The sequence below is a fragment of the Salvelinus fontinalis genome, chromosome 26 (genome assembly GCF_029448725.1).
Source record: "Salvelinus fontinalis isolate EN_2023a chromosome 26, ASM2944872v1, whole genome shotgun sequence".
In the NCBI taxonomy this organism is placed as follows: domain Eukaryota; kingdom Metazoa; phylum Chordata; class Actinopteri; order Salmoniformes; family Salmonidae; genus Salvelinus; species Salvelinus fontinalis.
The window spans coordinates 22,292,766-22,312,517 of record NC_074690.1 but is presented as its reverse complement, the minus strand read 5'-3'; the positions used below and the strand labels follow the sequence as shown (position 1 = coordinate 22,312,517).

The following is a 19,752-nucleotide window of genomic DNA, read 5'->3' as shown; positions in this document are numbered from 1 at the left end:
TATTTGCTACATTAACTATTAGTTGAGAAAATGACTTGAAGGTGGTTCCTATATATCATTGATGGGTGCAGTTTGTTGCTTCAGGCAAGCAATAATACCAAATTGAGTTTGGTAAATTTGTGTAGTATATTGAATACAGTATGGTACATTAGCTGGACCTCAACTTCCCTGTCAACCAATGAAAATCGGACATTTGTTCAGAGTAGACTGATTGGCCAGACGGACAGGGAGTGGGGAAACTGCGTTTAGCAGGCTAGTCAACTATCATTTTAAATTTTAGCAAGCCACGTCATGCGAGGGTCGATGCTATTCAGTGCACTGATTGCACTAGCCAGTGCTGAACCATCGCTGTATTTTAAAGAGCAGTTTGATGATGGGGGTGAGTTCCATTAATTTCGTGTAGGCTGCTGTTATTGCGAAATTCATCTGGAAATGTCGAACTAGCCAAGCTAACTGTCAGTGAGCTACTCTAACCATAATGATGAAATGACAATAGCTAGCTATGCTTCGTTAGCTCCAATGTATGTTTAGTTTGCTTTTTATCCACACTGAGTCGCTTACAAAATGATGGCTGGCTATCAAGTTAGCCAGCTAATTAAATGTATCTACCTAGACAACGGCTGACGCTAGCCTAGTGCTTGAATAACCTAACGTTAGCTGAATTTGTATGCAACTATGCCAATTTTGTGGCCTTACTAGTATTTGATTCTGTTTTTGCTGTCAGATGCTTGGACTACCCGGTGGGTTGAATCCAGCCATAGGTCTGACTACGGGGAATTTGTCCTGACACCTGGGAAATTCTATGGAGATCCAGAGAAAGACAAAGGTAGCTATCGTGTCATGAACCTGAGGCTTCATGCAGTTTAAGGTCTGCACGCTAAAGACCATGTGATAAAATATTTCTATTAACTGACTTTCTCTGTATTAAAAGTTTAACAAATTCTTATTTTACAATGACTGCCTACACATCATCTGGTCAGTCAGTTTCGTGACCCCACCATTGTTCTGACAATTTCAGAATCAGTCTCTTACACATTTCTGCTTTTCCTCTCGACTGTGGAGCAGGAGGTAACTCCGAAGTTGAAACAGTCCAAAACATATCTTATTCCCCTCAGGTCTCCAGACCAGCCAGGATGCCCGCTTCTACTCTTCTTCTGCTCGATTTGAGCCCTTCAGCAACCAGGGCAAGACCCTGGTGATCCAGTTCACTGTGAAGCACGAGCAGAACATCGACTGTGGGGGAGGCTACATCAAACTATTCCCCGCTGACCTTGACCAGGCAGACATGCATGGAGACTCCAGATACAACATCATGTTCGGTAAAGTCCATTACCAATGAGATAATGATGGTACTAGCAAAATGATTGATAACCCCTTGTTACACCGTACCCTCATTCAACATGTAGATAAATTGTTCAGGTTGTATATTTCATTTGTACCGCTAATCATAGGGGTTTTCTCATATCCAGGTCCAGACATCTGTGGCCCAGGCACCAAGAAAGTTCATGTCATTATCAACTACAAGGGCAGGAATCACCTCATCAGCAAGGACGTCAGGTGCAAGGTAAAGCATATGTCACAAATGTGCTTTTTTCAACATGTGACGTCCATATTGGGTGGATCAAATCAATGTTCTTTCTTTTGTTTTCCAGGATGATGAGTACACTCATCTGTACACTCTGATCCTGAACCCTGACAACACGTACGAGGTGAAGATTGACAACAAGAAAGTGGAGTCTGGAAGTCTGGAGGAGGACTGGGATATTCTGCCTCCTAAGAAGGTCAAGGACCCAGAGGCTGTGAAGCCAGATGACTGGGACGAGAGGGAGAGGGTGGAGGACCCCGACGATAAGAAACCAGAGGTGGGTAGATAACGGTAGACACCTTTTCTGTCTAGAGACCCATGGCTGTTTCTGCATTCAACAATGCTAGCAAGCCACATTATTGTATTGGTAGGACAATGGCAGAAACTGACTGGCCGACCAGGTATCTAGCCAGCTACTCTTGATGCAAAAGCAATCCCTTTTGTCAATCTTTTATGAGTAGAATGTCTTTAATGATTTTCACTTTGTTAATGTGGGGTTAATGATTCAATGTTGTCATTTGTCAGGACTGGGATAGGCCAGAGAACATTGCTGACCCTGACGCTAAGAAGCCTGAGGATTGGGACAATGAGATGGACGGTGAATGGGAGCCACCTATGGTCTCCAACCCTGAGTATAAGGCAAGCAGTCAGACACTTCATAACTGGGGCTAAGGTGTTTCCTGGTCCTATACACATGACAGGACCACATTTTGTTTTTTGATTATGAGACATCGAGTATGACGGTAGTTTTCTCTATTGCCACTTCAGTCATATGAACAGCTGTTTAATTGATTTGTTTGCCTTCTCAGGGCGAATGGAAACCCCACAAGATCGATAACCCTGACTACAAGGGCAAATGGGTGCATCCTGAGATTGACAATCCAGAATACAGCGCAGACTCTGAAATATACAGATTCGACAGCATCGGCGTCATTGGCCTGGACCTGTGGCAGGTACTGTGGAGGACTTTATTCAGTCGTTTCAATACCTTAATTATTAACACGTAATGCTAAAGAGTGGAATCTTATTGAAAAGTATTACGTTTGTGATCATTATTTACAAAGGCTCTATTTTTCCTTTTTAATTGAAAAGATAAAATGCATCCCTGAAATAATATTTTTTCCCAGAAATATTTTGAGTAATTCAGACATGTTCATTGCTGTCACAGGTGAAATCTGGGACCATCTTCGATAACTTCCTGATCACAGACGACGCTACGCTGGCAGAAGAGGTTGGCAATGAGACCTGGGGTCAGACTAAGGTCAGTGGTACTCACCTCTCAGGTTCAAACTTTAATACATACCCACTGGGCACAGACATCAATTCAACGTCTATTCCACGTTTGTTCAACGTTATTTCATTAAAATTATGTGGAAACAACGTTGATTCAAACAGTGTGTGCCCAGTGGGTATTCACACTGGTGTCTCTTGAGTCGCATTCCCCTAACCCCAATTTGTTATCTGACAATTTGTTACAGGATTATTTGTATGAATAAATTCACTAGTTTGGTTTCAGATCCTTATGAAGACATATTTGCAACGTTGCCTAACAGTACACTACAAACTGTAAAAATGCTAATTCCTGTGGTTTGTTAAAATGGCTGTCTCTGTTTCATGTTTTGTAGGATCCAGAGAAAAAGATGAAGGTGTCCCAGGAGGAACAGGAGAGGAAGAAACTAGAGGCGGAAGAGATGGGGAGGAAAGAGCAGACAAAAGACGAGCCTGAAGAAGAGGAGGAAGAAGAGAAGGAGGAAGAGTTAGAGGACCGTGAAGAGGAAGAAGAAGAGACTGGAGCAGAGGAAGAAGAGGAGGAAACAGACTCTATAAAGGATGAACTTTAGAGGACACTGACTTTCTCATTGGGGTGAATCTTCCTTTGAGCCAGGGGAGGGATTATGCGTCATTTTGCTTTACCATCCAGTCAGTCAGGCCTCAAAGTAATGTTGAGAGAAGGGGCGGTGAAGAAGTAATTTAGGTTTTACTGCAAAATCTGACATTTTTTATTTTATGTTTTCTAACTTATTAGATTTTGACTCACTGGTTAAACCAGTGAGTCAAAACGAACCTATTTCTTGTAAGTATGCTTTTAATTGTCTGTTGCTCCACCAAATATCACAGATGAAGTCTAATTGAATGAAGCTTGTGTGTTTTGTTTTCTTAATTCACATTGAGTGAATATGTACGCCATGTGAATCCTACTCAACCTTGACATGTATAGCGATAGTTTCTCATTCATTCAATGTCCATTTGCTAACTAAATGCAGTCACATACTGACATACTATTAGGTAGAAGTAGCATCTATAACCTCACCAAGGCCAAATTCATTCACCAACCTCTAATTCCATTGACATTCAGCCATGAACTACTGTAGCCAAGTCAAATGTTTACTCCATTGTGAGTTTTCACTGTTGTATTTTGTCTCGCACAGTAACCTCATACTTCCTAATGTAGCCTATTGCATTTGTTCCCCCTTATTGTTTTTGTAGATATTTGTAACCTTATTTGGGAAATTATGACGATTACAGATATTGTTGTGCAAAAATACTGTACAGTAGTAAAAAAAAGACGGTTGTTTGGATTTTACATGTGTAAAGTGTTCCCTTTGTTACAAATCATCATCATAGCCTATATAATACACTATTTATGCTACAGGCAATTAGAAGCCAAGCTAATTAAGTAGCACCGTATGCTTCGAGACATTTTTCTACAGCCTTTCATAAAATCTCCTAAGAAAGTTTTTTTTTTTTCTGTGTGTTGGGAGTTATTGCCTTGCTATTTATAGGTTAATGAGAAAGGCACACAGTTTAATTTATTCTATTGCAGCTACTGTCACTCCAAAGTGCATATTTGTATCACCAACATTCAACATTCAGCAGCATCCTGTTACTTGGTCCAATGTGACTTATTGGAGGTTTATCTGCGTCAGCATAATAGCCTGTTATAAATATACATATTTCATCATACAAAGGTCTGTATAACTTCTGTCATGTAGCACAGTGACAACTTAAACAGCGCAAATCAGTTATGTTTGTACCGCGCCTCTGAACTCATCCCGTCTCAAGGGTCGACTCCCCCACGTGATGAAAAAGCAGCTACTGTACCTCTCAATGATGGAGTCGGAAGAGGCAAGGATAAATGGTCAAATTTAGGAGCAGCGCCAGTTTACTGAAAACAGAGTCAACCACGGTTATTTCAAGGTAGATAACCGAACTAGCCAAACCTAATCGAATAATCGCTTTGGGATCCCACCTTGTGCACGGGACCGCAGCCAAGATCTAGTCGGGTACCTGGGGATGCGATGGGAGAGCGAGTACCGCAGAGATGATGCGTTTTGTACTGGATTGCTTGCGGACGCCAAGGCAACGGGCACCCTGCAGTGAGAGGTTGGTAACGATAACGGATTAGGGAATGCTTAGTTGACGAAAATCTCCTTGTAGGCCTACATACATTGACCCATCATACATAATAGAGTGAGTTCGTGTTAATTTCTGACCCATCTGCATTTTAAGTAATATCATTTTTGAAGGGATGCTTTTTTATGAATGGTCAGTAAGAGGCAACAAAGCAGCGAGTATTTCACCTCTTTTCAATGTACAGTAGCTGGTCTATGCATGCAATATTCACGGACATACACCAGCAATAACATGTATTTTAGACAGAGGGACAGCAATTGGTTAATTTAAAATTGACTGGAATTAATTAAATTCTAAAATGGAATTCTTGACCATCACGAAAATATTAATAGGATGCCGCAAATGTATAGTAGGCTTATGAATAGCCTTTTAAGTGCACATCGTATTTTTTGTTAAACCTGCCATTTATGATGATCTTTTATATAAGCCTACCTGTATACTACATTAAAGAAAAGTTGCAGTGTAGAATTTGCATTGGGCCAAATGTTTAAACTCTTTCATAGAACTGTATTGTATTGAACTCCACAATTGGTGAGAGTCTTCAGGTGAGCCAATAGTGTTGCATTAACACTGCAGTCCTATTTATATTACAGTCATTCTCAAACAAGGCTATTTTACTACAGCCCTCTGAGCCCTGAGATTTTCACCTGGCAGTTAGGCTTCAAATTGAAAAGTCACAGCACATAGGCATGGCCCGTACTGCAGCTTGGAGAAAACAGTCATTGGCATAGAGAGAGCGCGGGGTTAAGTGTAACACAGCTCTGTGATATTAACTCTGCAATGACAGGTACATTCGGTGTCATGGAAATGTTTAAGGAACAGCATGTCCTTGAGGAATGGCACATTCCCATTATTTCTTATGATTGTTAACCTTTCACGGTGCTAAATCAGGTATGGTAGGAGGAGGAGGAGGTAGTTCATTCTCCTGTGAAGGATGGGCAAGCTTCTTATGTCTTCCCTGGAAATACGACTGCACCTCTCTTTCATGTCTTCTCCTTCTTCTCTCATCCCTCTCTTCCCCCCGCCCTCTCTGACTCATTCTCCATCTACACGCAACCCCTTTGCACATGCTCAGTTGGTATATTCTCACACACACACACACACGCACGCACGCACACACGCACGCACACACACACACACACACACACACACACACGTGTTCACGGACAGCCTGCCTCTGGTTCCATATGCTATGTCTGTATGACTGACATACTAAAGAGAATGGATGGAGTGGCGATGGAGGATGGGGAAGAGGGGAAGAGGGAGGGGGGAGGTGGAGATGGAGGAAAGGGAGGATGGTTAGGTGCAGCCCTCGTCAAACATTCCTGTCTTCTCCCCCAGGGACCAGGACTTTGTGGAACAGGACGCGGGTGTCATTCAGAAGACTGAAGAAATCAAAGTAAGGCTGCACGTTTCTTATATTGTCATCTGTGTGTGTGTGTGTGTGTGTATGTGCGTGTGTGTATGTGTGTGTGTGTGTGTGTGTGTGTGTGAATGTGTGTGTATGTGTATGTGCGTGTGTGTATGTGTGTGTGTGTGTGAATGTGTGTGCCTTTTGAATGTGTGTGTGCTCCTGTGTGTTTGAATGTGTGTATGTGTGAATGTGTGTCTGTGTGTGTGCGTGCGTGTGAAGGTGTGTGCATGAGTCTGTGCATGTGCTCTCATGTTTCACTGCATACGGTGTGTGTGATATGTGCGAGCCTAATTATATTATCCTGGACTGATCAAGACACCTCCCACTGGACACAGATATCAGTTCAACGTCTAATTTTGATTTACATTTGATTGAGTTGTCAACTAACGTGAATTCAATGTGAAATCAACAACAAATGTCACCATGTCATTGGATTTAGGTTAAAAGAACAAAATGCCCTTACGTTGATGACATTTTGTAAATCCAGTTAGTTTCCCATGTTGATTCAACGTCATCACTTAGATTGTTTGGGTTGAAATGACGTGGAAACAACGTTGATTCAACAAGTTTTTGCCCAGGGGGATGGCTTTACAAATGGCACCACACATTTCTTTTACATTTTTTTATTTAACTAGGCAAGTCATTTAAGAACAAATTCTTATTTACAATGACGGCCTACCAAATCAAATTAAATCAAATATTATTGGTCACATACACATGGTTAGCAGATGTTAATGCGAATGTAGCGAAATGCTTGTGCTTCTAGTTCTGACAGTGCAGTAATATCTCACAAGTCATCTAACAATGTCCCAACAACTACCTAATACACACAAATCTAAAGGGGTGAATGAGAATATTTATATATAAATATATGGATGAGTGATGGCCGAGCGGCATAGGCAAGGTGCAATAGATGGTATAAAATACAGTATATACATATGATATGAGTAATGTAAGATATGTAAACATTATTAAAGTGGCATTATTTAAAGTGGCATTGTTTAAAGTGACTAGTGATCCTTTTATTAAAGTGGACAGTGATTGGGTCTCAATGTAGGCAGCAGCCTCTCTGAGTTAGTGATTGCTGTTTAGCAGTCTGATGGCCTTGAGATAGAAGCTGTCCCAGCTTTGATGCACCTGTACTGACCTCGCCTTCTGGATGGTAGCGGTGTGAACAGGCAGTGGCTCGGGTGGCTGTTGTCCTTGATGATCTTTTTGGCCTTCCTGTGACATCGGGTGGTGTAGGTGTCATGAAGGGGAGGTAGTTTTCCCTCGGTGATGTGTTGCGCAGTCCGCACCACCCTCTGGAGAGCCTTGCGGTGCAGTTGCTGTACCAGGCTGTGATACAGACCGTCAGGATGCTCTCGCTTGTGCGTCCGGAAAAGTTTGTCAGGGTTTTGTGTGACAAGCCAAATTTCTTCAGCCTCCTGAGGTTGAAGAGGCACTGTTGCGTCTTTTTCACCACACTGTCTGTGTGGGTGGACCATTTCAGTTTGTCTGTGATGTGTACGCCGAGGCACTTAAAACTTTTCACCTTCTCCACTGCTGTTCCTTCGATATGGATAGGGGAGTGCTCCCTCTGCTGTTTCCTGAAGTCCACGATCATCTGCTTTGTTTTGTTGACGTTGAGTGAGAGGTTGTTTTCCTGACACCACACTCCGAGTGCCCTCACCTCCTCCCTGTAGGCTGTCTCGTCGTTGTTGGTAATCAAGCCAGCTACTGTTGTGTCGTCTGCAAACCTTATGATTGAGTTGGAGGCGTGCATGGCCACGCAGTCGTGGGTGAACAGGGAGTACAGGAGGGGGCTGAGCACGCACCCTTGTGGGGCCCCAGTGTTGAGGGTCAGCGAAGTGGAGATGCTGTTTCCTACCTTCACCACCTGGGGGCGGCCCATCAGAAAGTCCAGGACCCAATTGCACAGGGTGGGGTTGAGACCCAGGGCCTCCAGCTTAATGATGAGCTTGGAGGGTAGTATGGTGTTGAATGCTGAGCTGTAGTCAATGAACAGCATTCTTACATAGGTATTCCTCTTGTCCAGATGGGACAGGGCAGTGTGCAGCGTGATGGCGATTGCAATGTCTGTGGATCTGTTGGGACGGTATGCAAACTGAAGTGGGTCTAGGGTGGCCGGTAAGGTGGAGGTGATATGATCCTTGACTAGTCTCTCAAAGCACTTCATGATGACAGAAGTAAGTGCTACGGGGCGGTAGTCATTTAGTTCAGTTATCTTTGCCTTCTTGGGTACAGGAACAGTGATGGCCATCTTGAAGCATGTGGGGACAGCAGATTGGGATAGGGAGAGATTGAATATGTCCGTAAACACACCAGCCAGCTGGTCTGCGCATGCTCTGGGGACGCGGCTAGAGATGCCGTCTGGGCCAGCAGCCCTGCGAGGGTTAACACATTTAAATATTTTACTCACGTCGGCCACGGAGAAGGAGAGGGGGGGCCGTTCTTGTTAGTGGGCCGCGACGGTGGCACTATATTATCCTCAAGTCACTGGTACATCTAGTCACTGGTACATCCTGCTTGAGTTTCTGCCAATAAAACGGTAGGAGCAGATGGCATCGTGGTCGAATTTGCCGAAGGGAGGGCTTTGTAAGCATCGCGGAAGTTAGAGTAGCAGTGATCAAGTGTATTACCCCCGCGCGTAGTGTAATCATTATGCTGATAGAATTCTGCTTTGTTAAATCCCCAGCTACAATAAATGCATCCTCAGGACATATGGTTTCCAGTTTACATAGAGTCCAGTGAAGTTCCTTGAGGGCCGTCGTGGTGTCTGCTTGAGGGGGAATGTACACATCTGTGACGATAACTGTCGAGATTTCTCTTGGTAGGTAATATGGCCGGCATTTGATTGTAAGGAATTCTAGGTCGGGTGAGCAGAAGGACTTGAGTTCCTGTATGTTGTTATGATTACACCATGAGTCGTTTATCATGAAGCATACACCCCCGACCTTCCTCTTCCCAGAGAGGTGTTTATCTCTGTCGGGCGCAATGCATGGAGAAGCCCGATGGCTTCATATCCCGAGAGAGCCATGTTTCCGTGAAACAGAGAATGTTACAATCTATGATGTCTCTCTGGAAGGCAACCCTTGCTCGAATTTCATCTACCTTGTCAAGAGACTGGACATTGGCGAGTAGTATACTCCGGAGCGGTGGACGGTGTGCACATCTACGGAGCCTGACCAGGAGGCCGCTCCGTCTGCCCCTTCTGCGGCACAGTTGTTTTGGGTCGGCTTCTGGGATTAGATCCATTGTCTTGGTGGTCCAAACAGAGGATCCGCTTTGGGAAAGACGTATTCCTGGTCGTAATGTTGGTAAGTTGACGTCGCTCTTATATCCAATAGTTATTCCCGACTGTATATAATAAGACTTAAGATTTCCTGGGGTAACAATGTAAGAAATAATACATAAAAAAACAAAATACTGCATAGTTTCCTAAGGACTCGAAGTGAGGCGACCATCTCTGTCGGCGCCATCTTTACCCCGGCCAAACCCTAACCCAGACGACACGGTGCCAATTATGCGCCGCCCTAATGGACTCCCAATCACGGCCTGTTGTAATACAGCCTGGAATCGAATCAGGGTCTGTAGTGACGCCTCTAACACTGAGATGCAGTGCCTTAGACCGCTGCACAACTCGGGAGCCCTAAAACATGAGAATACAGTACTGTATGTAATATGTTTGTTAGCTCAGAGGCCTCTGTGTTGTTGTGTGATTCTGTGTATAAGGATTGAGGAAGGCATACCGAGATTAAAGTACAGGTATTTGTATTCCTTTGGGAAATCGGTAGCCTTTAATGAGCAGATTCCATTTTCCTTTACGCATCTCTTATTGCCAGTTTTTAGAGAAGGCTATCTCTGTACTTACAGAGCCAAATGCATACACAGTACTATCAGGCCATTAGAACACAGATCATATCTACTGGTGTTCTTCAGCATCATAGGAAAGACCATCATTATGTCAACTACTATACACTTTGAACGCTTTCAGTGCACCACTGCCTGCTGCCTGCTGGGATGACATTGTGATGTATGATATTTTATTTTTGAAACCCAGCAACAACCTGGTATGGAGCTCTCCATCCCCTGACAACAGCATATCTCTAATTTCCGAGAGGTGGCCCAGACAGGATCTCACCAAAAACTGATTTCCTATCTCTCGGCTAGTAGTATTATTAAAAAAGATTATTGTTGCAGATGTGTATGCCACTGTGCCCGTATTAAAAAAGGAGTGCTGATCTAGGATTAGGTCATTTCTGAATACAGTCCCTGCTCCACTGGGTTTTCTGCTGTCAAATAGCTGCAATGTATTTGGTGTTTTGGTATTTATTAGCATCCCCATTAGCCGTTGCAAAAGCATCAGCTACTCTTCCTGGGGTCCACATGAAACATGACATAATACATATTACAGAACATTATTCGTCAAGGACTGAAATACATACATTTAAAACGTCACACACAGCCTACATATCAGTACATACACACAATATCTAGGTATAATACATAGTACAGTGCAAATTACTATACAATATATATAAATGACTACCTAAATGACTACAGACCCGTAGCACTCACGTCTGTATCCATGAAATGCTTTGAAAGGCTGGTCATGGCTCACATCAACACCATTATCCCAGAAACCCTAGACCCACTACAACTTGCATACCGCACCAACAGATCCACAGATGATGTAATCTCTATTGCACTCCACACTGCCCTTTCACACCTGGACAAAAGGACCACCTATGTGAGAATGCTATTCATTGACTACAGCTCAGCGTTCAACACCATAATCCTGCCATCCAGGACCTCTAAACCAGGCGGTGTCAGAGGAAGGCCCTAAAAATTGTCAAAGACTCCAGCCACCCTAGTCATAGACTGTTCTCTCTGCTATCGCATGGCAAGCGGTACCGGAGAGCCAAGTCTACGTCCAAGAAGCTCCTAAATAGCTTCTACCCCCAAGCCATAAGATTCCTGAACAGCTAATCAAATGACTACCCAGACTATTTGCATTGCATTGTTTTATCTGTTTTTTAAAACAGGTTTTATTGCTACCTTGAGTTACCTGGGGTGGAAGAGTGAGCAGTAGTCCAGGTGCGACAAAACTAGGGCCTGTAGGACCTGTCTGGTCGACTGAGATGTCACGAAGGCAGAGCAATGCCCTATCATGGACAGACCTCTTCCTATTTTAGCAACCATTGAGTCTATGTTTTGACCATGAAAGCTTGCTAACTAGGGTTACACCCAGCAGTTTAGTCTCTTCAACTTGCTCAACAGCCACAGTATTCAATAATAGATCTAAATGAAGTTTAGCAATGAGCGAGTGATTTGGCCCCAAAATAATGCTTTTAGTTTTTGAGATAGCCTATTGCTAGTTACCCATTCTAAAACTGACAGGAGCTCTATGTTAAGTGAATCAGTTTTTCTTTTACTGTTGCAGCCGACGTGTATACTGTTGAGTCATCAGTGTACATAGACACCGGCTTTATTCAAGGTCAGTGGAAGGTCATTTGTAAAACAGAAAACAATAATGGCCCTAACCGGCTGCCCTGTGGTACACCACACACAACTGAATTAGCATGAGAGAGGCTTCCATTAACAAAAACACTCTGTGTTCTATTAGATAGGTAACTCTCAATCCATAATAAGGCAGAGGATGCAAATCCATAACACCTACATTTTTTTATAAATAGGTTATGATCAATGACATCAAAAGCTGCATTGAAGTCTAACAAAACAGCTCCCACAATCTTCTTACTATCAATTTATTTCAGCCAATCATCCGTCAGTTGTGTCAGTGTTGAGTGCCCTTCCCTATAAGCATGCTGAAAGTCTGTTGTTAATTTGTTGTCTGTAAAATAACTTTGTATTTGATCAAACACCATTTTTTCCCAAAGTCAGTGCAGAATGAACTGCTTCTACATGCATACATGGTAGTAAATGCATGATAGATGCATTGTAGCATTGTGAAGGTTACTCAAGTGAATTAACTTCCCCTCATCCAAGATAGCAACTGACATTAGATACATTTCAGATTTGGTTGGCAAGATAGCAAGTTGGCCTTGAATTGTCTCTGTGTCAGCTTGCTATCTGGGATAATGTCCCAAAATTATTACAACTTGATCCCCCGTTGTTAACTCTTAGGGCCTTGAGCAGAAGGGCTGAAGTCCTTTCCAGACATTAGCCAACTGTCAGGATGAGCTGTGCATATTGTGCCTGAGTGAAGCCGCTCTCTAGTGGCATATACAGGTCTAAGTCACTACAGTGAGATTTTCTCTCGGCTCTACGTCTTTCAGTAGTTATAAATATACTACATAGCTCTTTAGTCTTTAGTCTGAAAATAGAACCATCAAAGTGTGACACGCCAGAGATTGAAGTGTTGATGGTGCCTGTGAATATAGAGTGATTTTTCCGTGTAAGTACAGCACATTGTCATTCATAACACCTCTTATTCTAGTGTATCGAGAAGCTCATTATCAGAATACTCATGCGTGTAGAGCCTTTGATACTCTTTAGGAAAGTCTGAAGTGCCTCTCTCTCTCTTTCGCACACTACCCTCCTCTCCTTCCCACTGCCCTTGCCCTTTCTATTTCTGCTCCTTTCTGCTCCCCTTTTCTTGGCAGTTTTCCCTCCCGTCGGTTAATTTTCTAGTCATTCCTCTTTTTAGAATGGAGATCACGTTTGATACTGCTTTGTAAAATTAATGGAAAAGGATCGCCTCAAGTAAGCTTTATTTCTGCAGTGAAAGGGACTTTGCATAGTTGTCTGTCTCTAGCCTCTATTTCCTCAGCTTTTCAGTAACTACTGATATCTCTTCTCCCTCTCTCTCTCTCTCTATCTCTCTCTCTCTCTCTCTCTCTCTATCTCTATCTATCTCTCTCCCTCTCTCCCTGTCTCTCTCTCCCCTCCCTCCTTTCTCTGTCTTTGCTGCCTCTACTCCATCTGCCCCTTGTTTTTCTAACTCTCCTTCTTCTCTCTTTCTTTCTCTCTCTCCATTCCCTCTCTAAATGTCCTTCCGTTCTTTCCATCCCTCCATTCTCTCACTACTCCAACTCTATCTGCCCCTGCTGTCCCTCCATCGCTCTCTCCTACCCTTCATCCCTCCACTCCATCCATACTTTCATTCATCCCTCCCTCCACCTGCCTGTGTGTTCCACCCCACCAGGACCTGCAGGATGCAGTGCAGCAGGAAGTCATTGAGCTGCAGGAGCAGCGGGGCGACCGCCAGGAACTGGAGGAGACCCTGGAGAAGCTGGAGCAGCACAGGGTGGAACTGGAGGAGCAACTCAAACTGACCAGGCTGGAGTGCGTCCAGGAGAGCCAGCAGGTCAGACACACACAGAGATGACAGCTGCTACGACTACTGTTACTGAATAAAACACAACAAATAACCATTTTTATGCATGATGATCATTTCTATTAGTGAATGTTTATTGCATGTTTTGTAATTTTTATGCAGTCATCTATGCTGTGATGGTGAGACACTGAACAATAAAGACATTTAGCAACCATAGACAGACTTGGTTGGTTTGTGGTCAGTTCAGACCTCTTCTCCAATCTTCAAATGAATTAAGATTTGCAAATGCAAATGATTCTTGCTACCCTTCACGTCCCCCGAAGTTAGGTCCCTCTGACACTGCTGTCGACTCCTTCTCTCCTCCTCTGTCCCGTGTCCCTACTCTTCCCAATACAGATCCTGTCCTTGCAGGCGGAGGAGGTGGCCAGGGAGACAAAGGTGGAGGAGTATGAGCGGGAGCTGGCAAGGGCCAGGAGGAAACTCAAACAGCTGAAGATGGAGGTCAGAAAGGCCCAGGGGAAGGTGGAGGAGGCGGGTGAGCGCACCATTCCTCTGGAGGAGTCCATCAGCCAATCATACGAGGAGATTTTACAGGTGGGTATGTCTTTGTATGTCCCACTCTGGTTATGAACTCAATTAATTGTCCTTCAAAATGATTGCTATAGAAGCACTGGATTGATGACAGCATTCCGACAGGCTGGTCTTTGGTCATGGTCATGGTCATGTAACCAGTCATTAATCTAGTCTTGCAGTTTTGAAAAGGGACAGTGGTCACATAAGACAGCATACATGCCCTGGGCTATGGTCACAAGGGAGAGCATTCAAGAGAGCATTCAAGGTTGAAAAGCCCATTAAGCGAATTGGACCATGGCCTCAGATTTTTCCTGCCACTGTGTCTCCTGCTGTACTCCTCACATGGCAGCTGGAAGCCTGATAGCAGTAGCTAATAAGATAGTCTTGCTTGCCAGGCTTCTAGGGTTCTCCTAGAATGCCAGGATGCAGAGCGAATATGAGAATATGGTATCACAGGATGCTGGTGAGCGGAGGATGGCTCATAATAAATAATGGAATGGAGTGAATGGAATGGTATCAAACACATGGAAGCTATGTGTTTGATGTGTTCGATACCATTTCATTGATTCCGTTCCAGCCATTACTATGAGCCCGTCCTCCCAGCCGCCTGTGTAATCAGGCTATATGCGTATGTGATAGACTGGGGTTCAAACCCAGGTCTCCTGCGACTGTGTTAGCCTGCTGAGCTAAAGCTTCAGGTCTCAGGTAAAGGTACTCATTACAGGAGCAAGGTTCCAAACCACCTCAGTTACATGACACTACTAATATAAAACGGTTCAGTCAGACCAGCAGGTGGTGGTGGTGATTGTGTTATTTCAGTCCCCGGCTGACAGCTGATTCATGTGTAGCCTTCATCATGCCTCCAGTGTATTGATCTGTGTTGTCATGGCAGCTGCACCATGCAGACAAGCTCCAAACCCCCTGTGGAACTGGAAGGGTGAAGAGGCTGGTCACATTGATCCGTTATGTGTGCCATTAATCCTCCATGTTGATTTTTGCTCCTTTTAATCATACTGCGACTTTAGAGAAAAGCCTTCAAGTTGTTGTTTGGACACCTCTCCTTCCAGTTCTCTGCTGCCAATGACTGGAATGAACTACAAAAATCTCTGAAACTGGAAACACTTATCTCCCTCACTAGCTTTAAGCACCAGCTGTCAGAGCAGCTCACAGATTACTGCACCTGTACATAGCCCATCTATAATTTAGCCCAAACAACTACCTCTCCCCCTACTGTATTTATTTATTTATTTAGCTACTTTGCACATTCTTCCACTGCAAATCTACCATTCCAGTGTTTTACTTGCTATATAGTATTTACTTCCCCACCATGGCCTTTTTTTTTGCCTTTACCTCCCTTATCTCACCTCATTTGCTCACATTGTATATAGTTCTTTTTTTCTACTGTATTATTGACTGTATATATGTTTTACTTCATGTGTAACTCTGTGTTGTTGTATGTGTCGAACTGCTTTGCTTTTGTCACGTTTGTTGTAAGGATGAGACCAAGGCACAGCGTGAGATTAATACATCTCATTTAATGAAACAAAGAACACTTAAACAAACTTACAAAACGAACGTGAAGCTATATATGAAAAGTGCAGACACAGGCAAATAACACATAGACAATCACCCACAAAATGCTCAAGGAATATGGATGCCTAAATATGGTTCCCAGTCAGAGACAACGATAAACAGCTGCCTCTAATTGAGAACCAATCTAGGCAACCATAGACATATAACTACCTAGATTAGTCAAAAACCCATAGACATACAAAAAACCCTAGACAAGACCAAAACTAAACAAACCACCCCTTGTCACACCCTGACCTAACCAAAATAATAAAGAAAACAAATAATACTAAGGTCAGGGCGTGACAGCTTTAGCTTGGCCAGGTCGCAATTGTAAATGAGAACTTGATCTCAACTTGCCTACCTGGTTAAATAAAGGTGAAATAAAATAAATAAAATAATGTAGTAGACCAATATTTAATATCAGCTGGATTTATTTTGTTTGCTGATGATGTAGCAGAGATCATCTTTAAACAGATAACTGTTTGGTTGGTTCAGAGATTTAAAAAGGTCTGTGCTATTGGATAGACAAGCATAGTGTCTTTCAACAACCGTGTGTCTGGCACTTAGGGCCAACCACTTACTTACTTGGCCTTCCCCGAGCCAAGTGGAGCATGAGGCTTCCCTCCATCTCTTCCTGTTCCGGGCAAAGCTAACACATATATAGACTTCTCTGAGATGTATCATATGTATTCGACGAATAGTGGCTTTCGTTGATGTCTGCTGTGGATTAGGAGGAGCAGACGTTCAGTACACTGAGGAGTGAGCGGACGGGAGATGCAACACTGCCAGACCACCAGCAAGTGGAGTCAAACGACACATCTCCCAGCAGCCTCAGGACAGAGGATGGAACTCTGGACGTACCCGATGTACCAGCTAGGTCATGGGGCAGGAGCCAATCACTGCCTGTCTACGCTGAAATCCTGGTATGTGTCATATAAATGGGTTTAAATCACACAAGATGTCCATCATAACCATACAATTTGGGATAGCTTGAATTTTGTCTATTCTCTCTTCTCACAGGCAAACCTTGGGTGCGCGGCTCGCGCTAAGGACGGATTGTCTTATACACAAGAAGAGGAGGAGGAGACACCTGTACCAAGCACACCAAAGGTATGGCTACCAACTCAGTAAAGTATTGTAAACTAATAATCTTTTGGAGAGACTGGCAAATGACTAAATTAATCTTTCACTGCACTGGGCTGTATCAGGGTCACACAGAGTGTTTCTTGGTAGTCTTAAACAAATCTACTTTGAAACAAAAGTATACACCTCACACACATGGTTATGGGCTTAAAAAAAGAAGAAACCTGTACCATGTCAGATATAGAGTTGAAATGCATTACATTTTGAGTTTGCATCACAACATTACACTTTATATACATCACAGAGAACTGAACTATAACAACACTGTTTGACATAGACACACCAGATAAAAAAAAAGTTGATTAATTATGAAATTATGAAAAATATGAATAACATTTCACCCATGAGGCCGCTAGGTAATTTGACTGCAGGAAAGCACTACAGTGTATGCTGGATGTATGAGGAAAACTCCCTTCATCTGTGAGAAAGGTTTATCCTATACCTCTTTAGCAGATAGATAAGGGAGAAGAGGAAGAGAAAGTGGAGGAGGAAGAGAAGATTTCCCAGACACGATCCACCAGTAGCATAGCAGTCGAAGATCTAGACTTCTACCACCCCGACCCCTTCATTCACTGTGAATCTGAACGTGAGCATCTGTTCTCTGTTCCATATGCTTTGACGATGGTGATGGTACAGCTAAAGATGATGTTGGTGATGATGATGTTGGTGATGATGATGATGATAACAGTGATGATGATAATGAAGATGATGGTGGTGGTGATGATAATGATGATGGTTGTTGTAGTGATACTGAAGATGATGATGCTTGTGATGATAATGATGACGATAATGGTGATAATTTTCTATTTGCAGATGACCTCTTCAAAGATGACAACTTCTTTGCCAAGACAGATAAATCTGGTGAGTGACGTTCATATATAAAACTTTGACAATATGATGGATTGATTATGATGATACGCTATAGCATTATCTAGGCCTCTAATTCTGTTGCAACTGATCCTTTCTCCTAGATGATGACCCGTTCAAAGGCACAGACCCCTTCGCTGCGGACATCCTCTTTCCAGAGGGGACAGAGGAGCCATATCCATCCACTGACCCTTTCCTAGACACCCCTGCCTGCCTGGAACCTGGATTTAACGAGGACACAGACAACAGCCTCTCCTGCCCTGAAAACAAAGCCTCTACCGGCACCCAGTGCTTTGAGTCCGAGTTCCCCGACGAGGATGAATCCAGTGACATAGAAATCAGTTACAGCAGGGAGGATCTGGACACTGTTCACACGGACGCTGTTGAACTCTCCTTCGTTGAGCCCAAAACCTTGATCATGACCGAACGCTTGGGTTTCAAGCCCATCTACACAGCTCAAACCTGTTCTTTGGACACTGAATTAGATGACGCAGATGAACCCGGCTTAGCTTTGGGACGCCAACCCTTCAGTGAAGCATCCCGGGCCAACACCTGGGCTGCCGGGCCTAACTTATCCACCGAATCGGACCCTAATGGATATGAGTTTAATATCAATGCAGTATCCCCACCTTCCGACATAGAAGAGATCGACATCACTCTTGGATCTATACGGGTTGACTTTGACGTTGTGTGTGACTCTGTGGAACTCAGCTACCCTGTTGGGATTCAGGCCTGTGACTCAGAACCTGCCGGAACAGGTGGATGCGACCTTCCTGAACCCAGCCCTCCTGTGCCCACCCGCCCGGTCCGTCCACCTAGACGCCTCAAAGGGGGAGCGTCAGCTGTCCTTGTAGAAGAGCCAGACACTCCCAAAGCTGAACGCTGTGATCCAGGTTCTTCCAACCGCTCAGCTGATTCAGAGCTGAACAGTGCTATCGGGATGGACTCTCTTACCAGCTCTGCTGAACACAACAATAAATTCAGCTTCAGCAACAACAGTCTCGAGCTGAACTATGAACCCAGTAGTCAAACTTCGTACAACTATGGATTCAAACTCAGCCCTGAACACCACAGTGAAGAGATTCTCGATCCTTTTGGCACTGAACTCAGCGATGAAGAGGCCGACAACCAAGCCTCATTTGATCCTTATGAATTTGAGCCTACCACTCAACCTGAGACCCAAGACAAGTTTGACCCTTACGAGTTTGGACAAAACTCTCATGCCACCAACCAAGACACATTTGACCCCTTTGGTTTCAAACTCGTAAGTTTTGAGACTGACAACCAAGCTATTGTCGACCTACACAGTAGTGATGGTACCAACCTTAAAGACAACAATAACAGAACCAAACGGGACCCCTTTAGCTTTGATTTCAGTAACGCAGCATCAATGGACCACTATAGTTCAGACCCCAGTAATACTGCAACAATGGACCTCCTAGGTCTGGAACTCAGCAGAGCCAACAGTGTTGCTGAGTCAGACTGTAACAATCCTACAGTGTCTGACCCATTAGGAAGAGTACAAACCATGGCAACTGGAAGCAACCTGTTAGACCTGGACCTTGTGTTTGGAAGCAGTAGTTATGGTAACACTGAGGTCGCCCCTGAGCTCCACCCCTGTGAGCCTAGACTGGGAAACCCTGCTGGTCCAGACAACTTTGCATTCAGAGCAAGAGACACTGCCCACTCCGAGTCTGTAGACACCGTTTCTGACTGGATGACTGTTAAGGTCAGTGGCTCTGTTGTTTGATACTCTGGGGACATGTGTACTGGATGTGTGAGTGTGTTTGCTGTATGGTTGTGCATGTGGTGTAATGTAAGCAAGTGTGTGTAGCTGTGCGTTCGTGTAGAAGAAAGGCATGTGTGTGTGTGTTTCTTTGT

The 19,752-nt window shown here is 43.9% G+C and overlaps 2 protein-coding genes across 3 annotated transcripts in view; both read left to right on the top strand.

The window, feature by feature from the left end:
- The first annotated feature begins 217 nt into the window (after window positions 1–217).
- On the top strand, window positions 218–4,169 carry LOC129823933 (calreticulin-like). Its single transcript, XM_055883063.1, has 9 exons — window positions 218–379; window positions 725–826; window positions 1,116–1,319; window positions 1,470–1,564; window positions 1,653–1,862; window positions 2,111–2,224; window positions 2,395–2,538; window positions 2,754–2,846; window positions 3,211–4,169. Exons 1-9 carry the CDS (start codon window positions 292–294, stop codon window positions 3,424–3,426), a joined length of 1,266 nt encoding a protein of 421 aa, XP_055739038.1. The 5' UTR covers window positions 218–291; the 3' UTR covers window positions 3,427–4,169.
- Window positions 4,170–4,609: 440 nt separating this feature from the next.
- Window positions 4,610–19,752, top strand: part of LOC129823930 (uncharacterized) — an 18,613-nt gene continuing 3,470 nt past the window's right edge. The window contains exons 1-9 of one of the 2 annotated variants that reach the window (XM_055883057.1): window positions 4,610–4,969; window positions 6,341–6,398; window positions 13,585–13,746; window positions 14,113–14,310; window positions 16,593–16,784; window positions 16,882–16,971; window positions 17,458–17,590; window positions 17,818–17,865; window positions 17,976–19,600. In XM_055883057.1, the coding sequence (XP_055739032.1) occupies window positions 4,908–4,969; window positions 6,341–6,398; window positions 13,585–13,746; window positions 14,113–14,310; window positions 16,593–16,784; window positions 16,882–16,971; window positions 17,458–17,590; window positions 17,818–17,865; window positions 17,976–19,600 (2,568 nt within the window). In that variant the 5' untranslated portion in view covers window positions 4,610–4,907. Of the gene's footprint in view, window positions 4,970–6,340; window positions 6,399–13,584; window positions 13,747–14,112; window positions 14,311–16,592; window positions 16,785–16,881; window positions 16,972–17,454; window positions 17,591–17,817; window positions 17,866–17,975; window positions 19,601–19,752 lie in introns of both variants that reach the window. The other variant, XM_055883056.1, reaches the window with a different exon arrangement.

Coding starts and splice junctions, on each gene's coding strand:
- LOC129823933 (XM_055883063.1), top strand. CDS start 292: ATGCGAGGGTCGATGCTATTCAGTGCACTGATTGCACTAGCCAGTGCT. Junction 1,863..2,110: donor CCGACGATAAGAAACCAGAG/GTGGGTAGATAA, acceptor GTCATTTGTCAG/GACTGGGATAGGCCAGAGAA. Junction 2,539..2,753: donor TTGGCCTGGACCTGTGGCAG/GTACTGTGGAGG, acceptor TTGCTGTCACAG/GTGAAATCTGGGACCATCTT.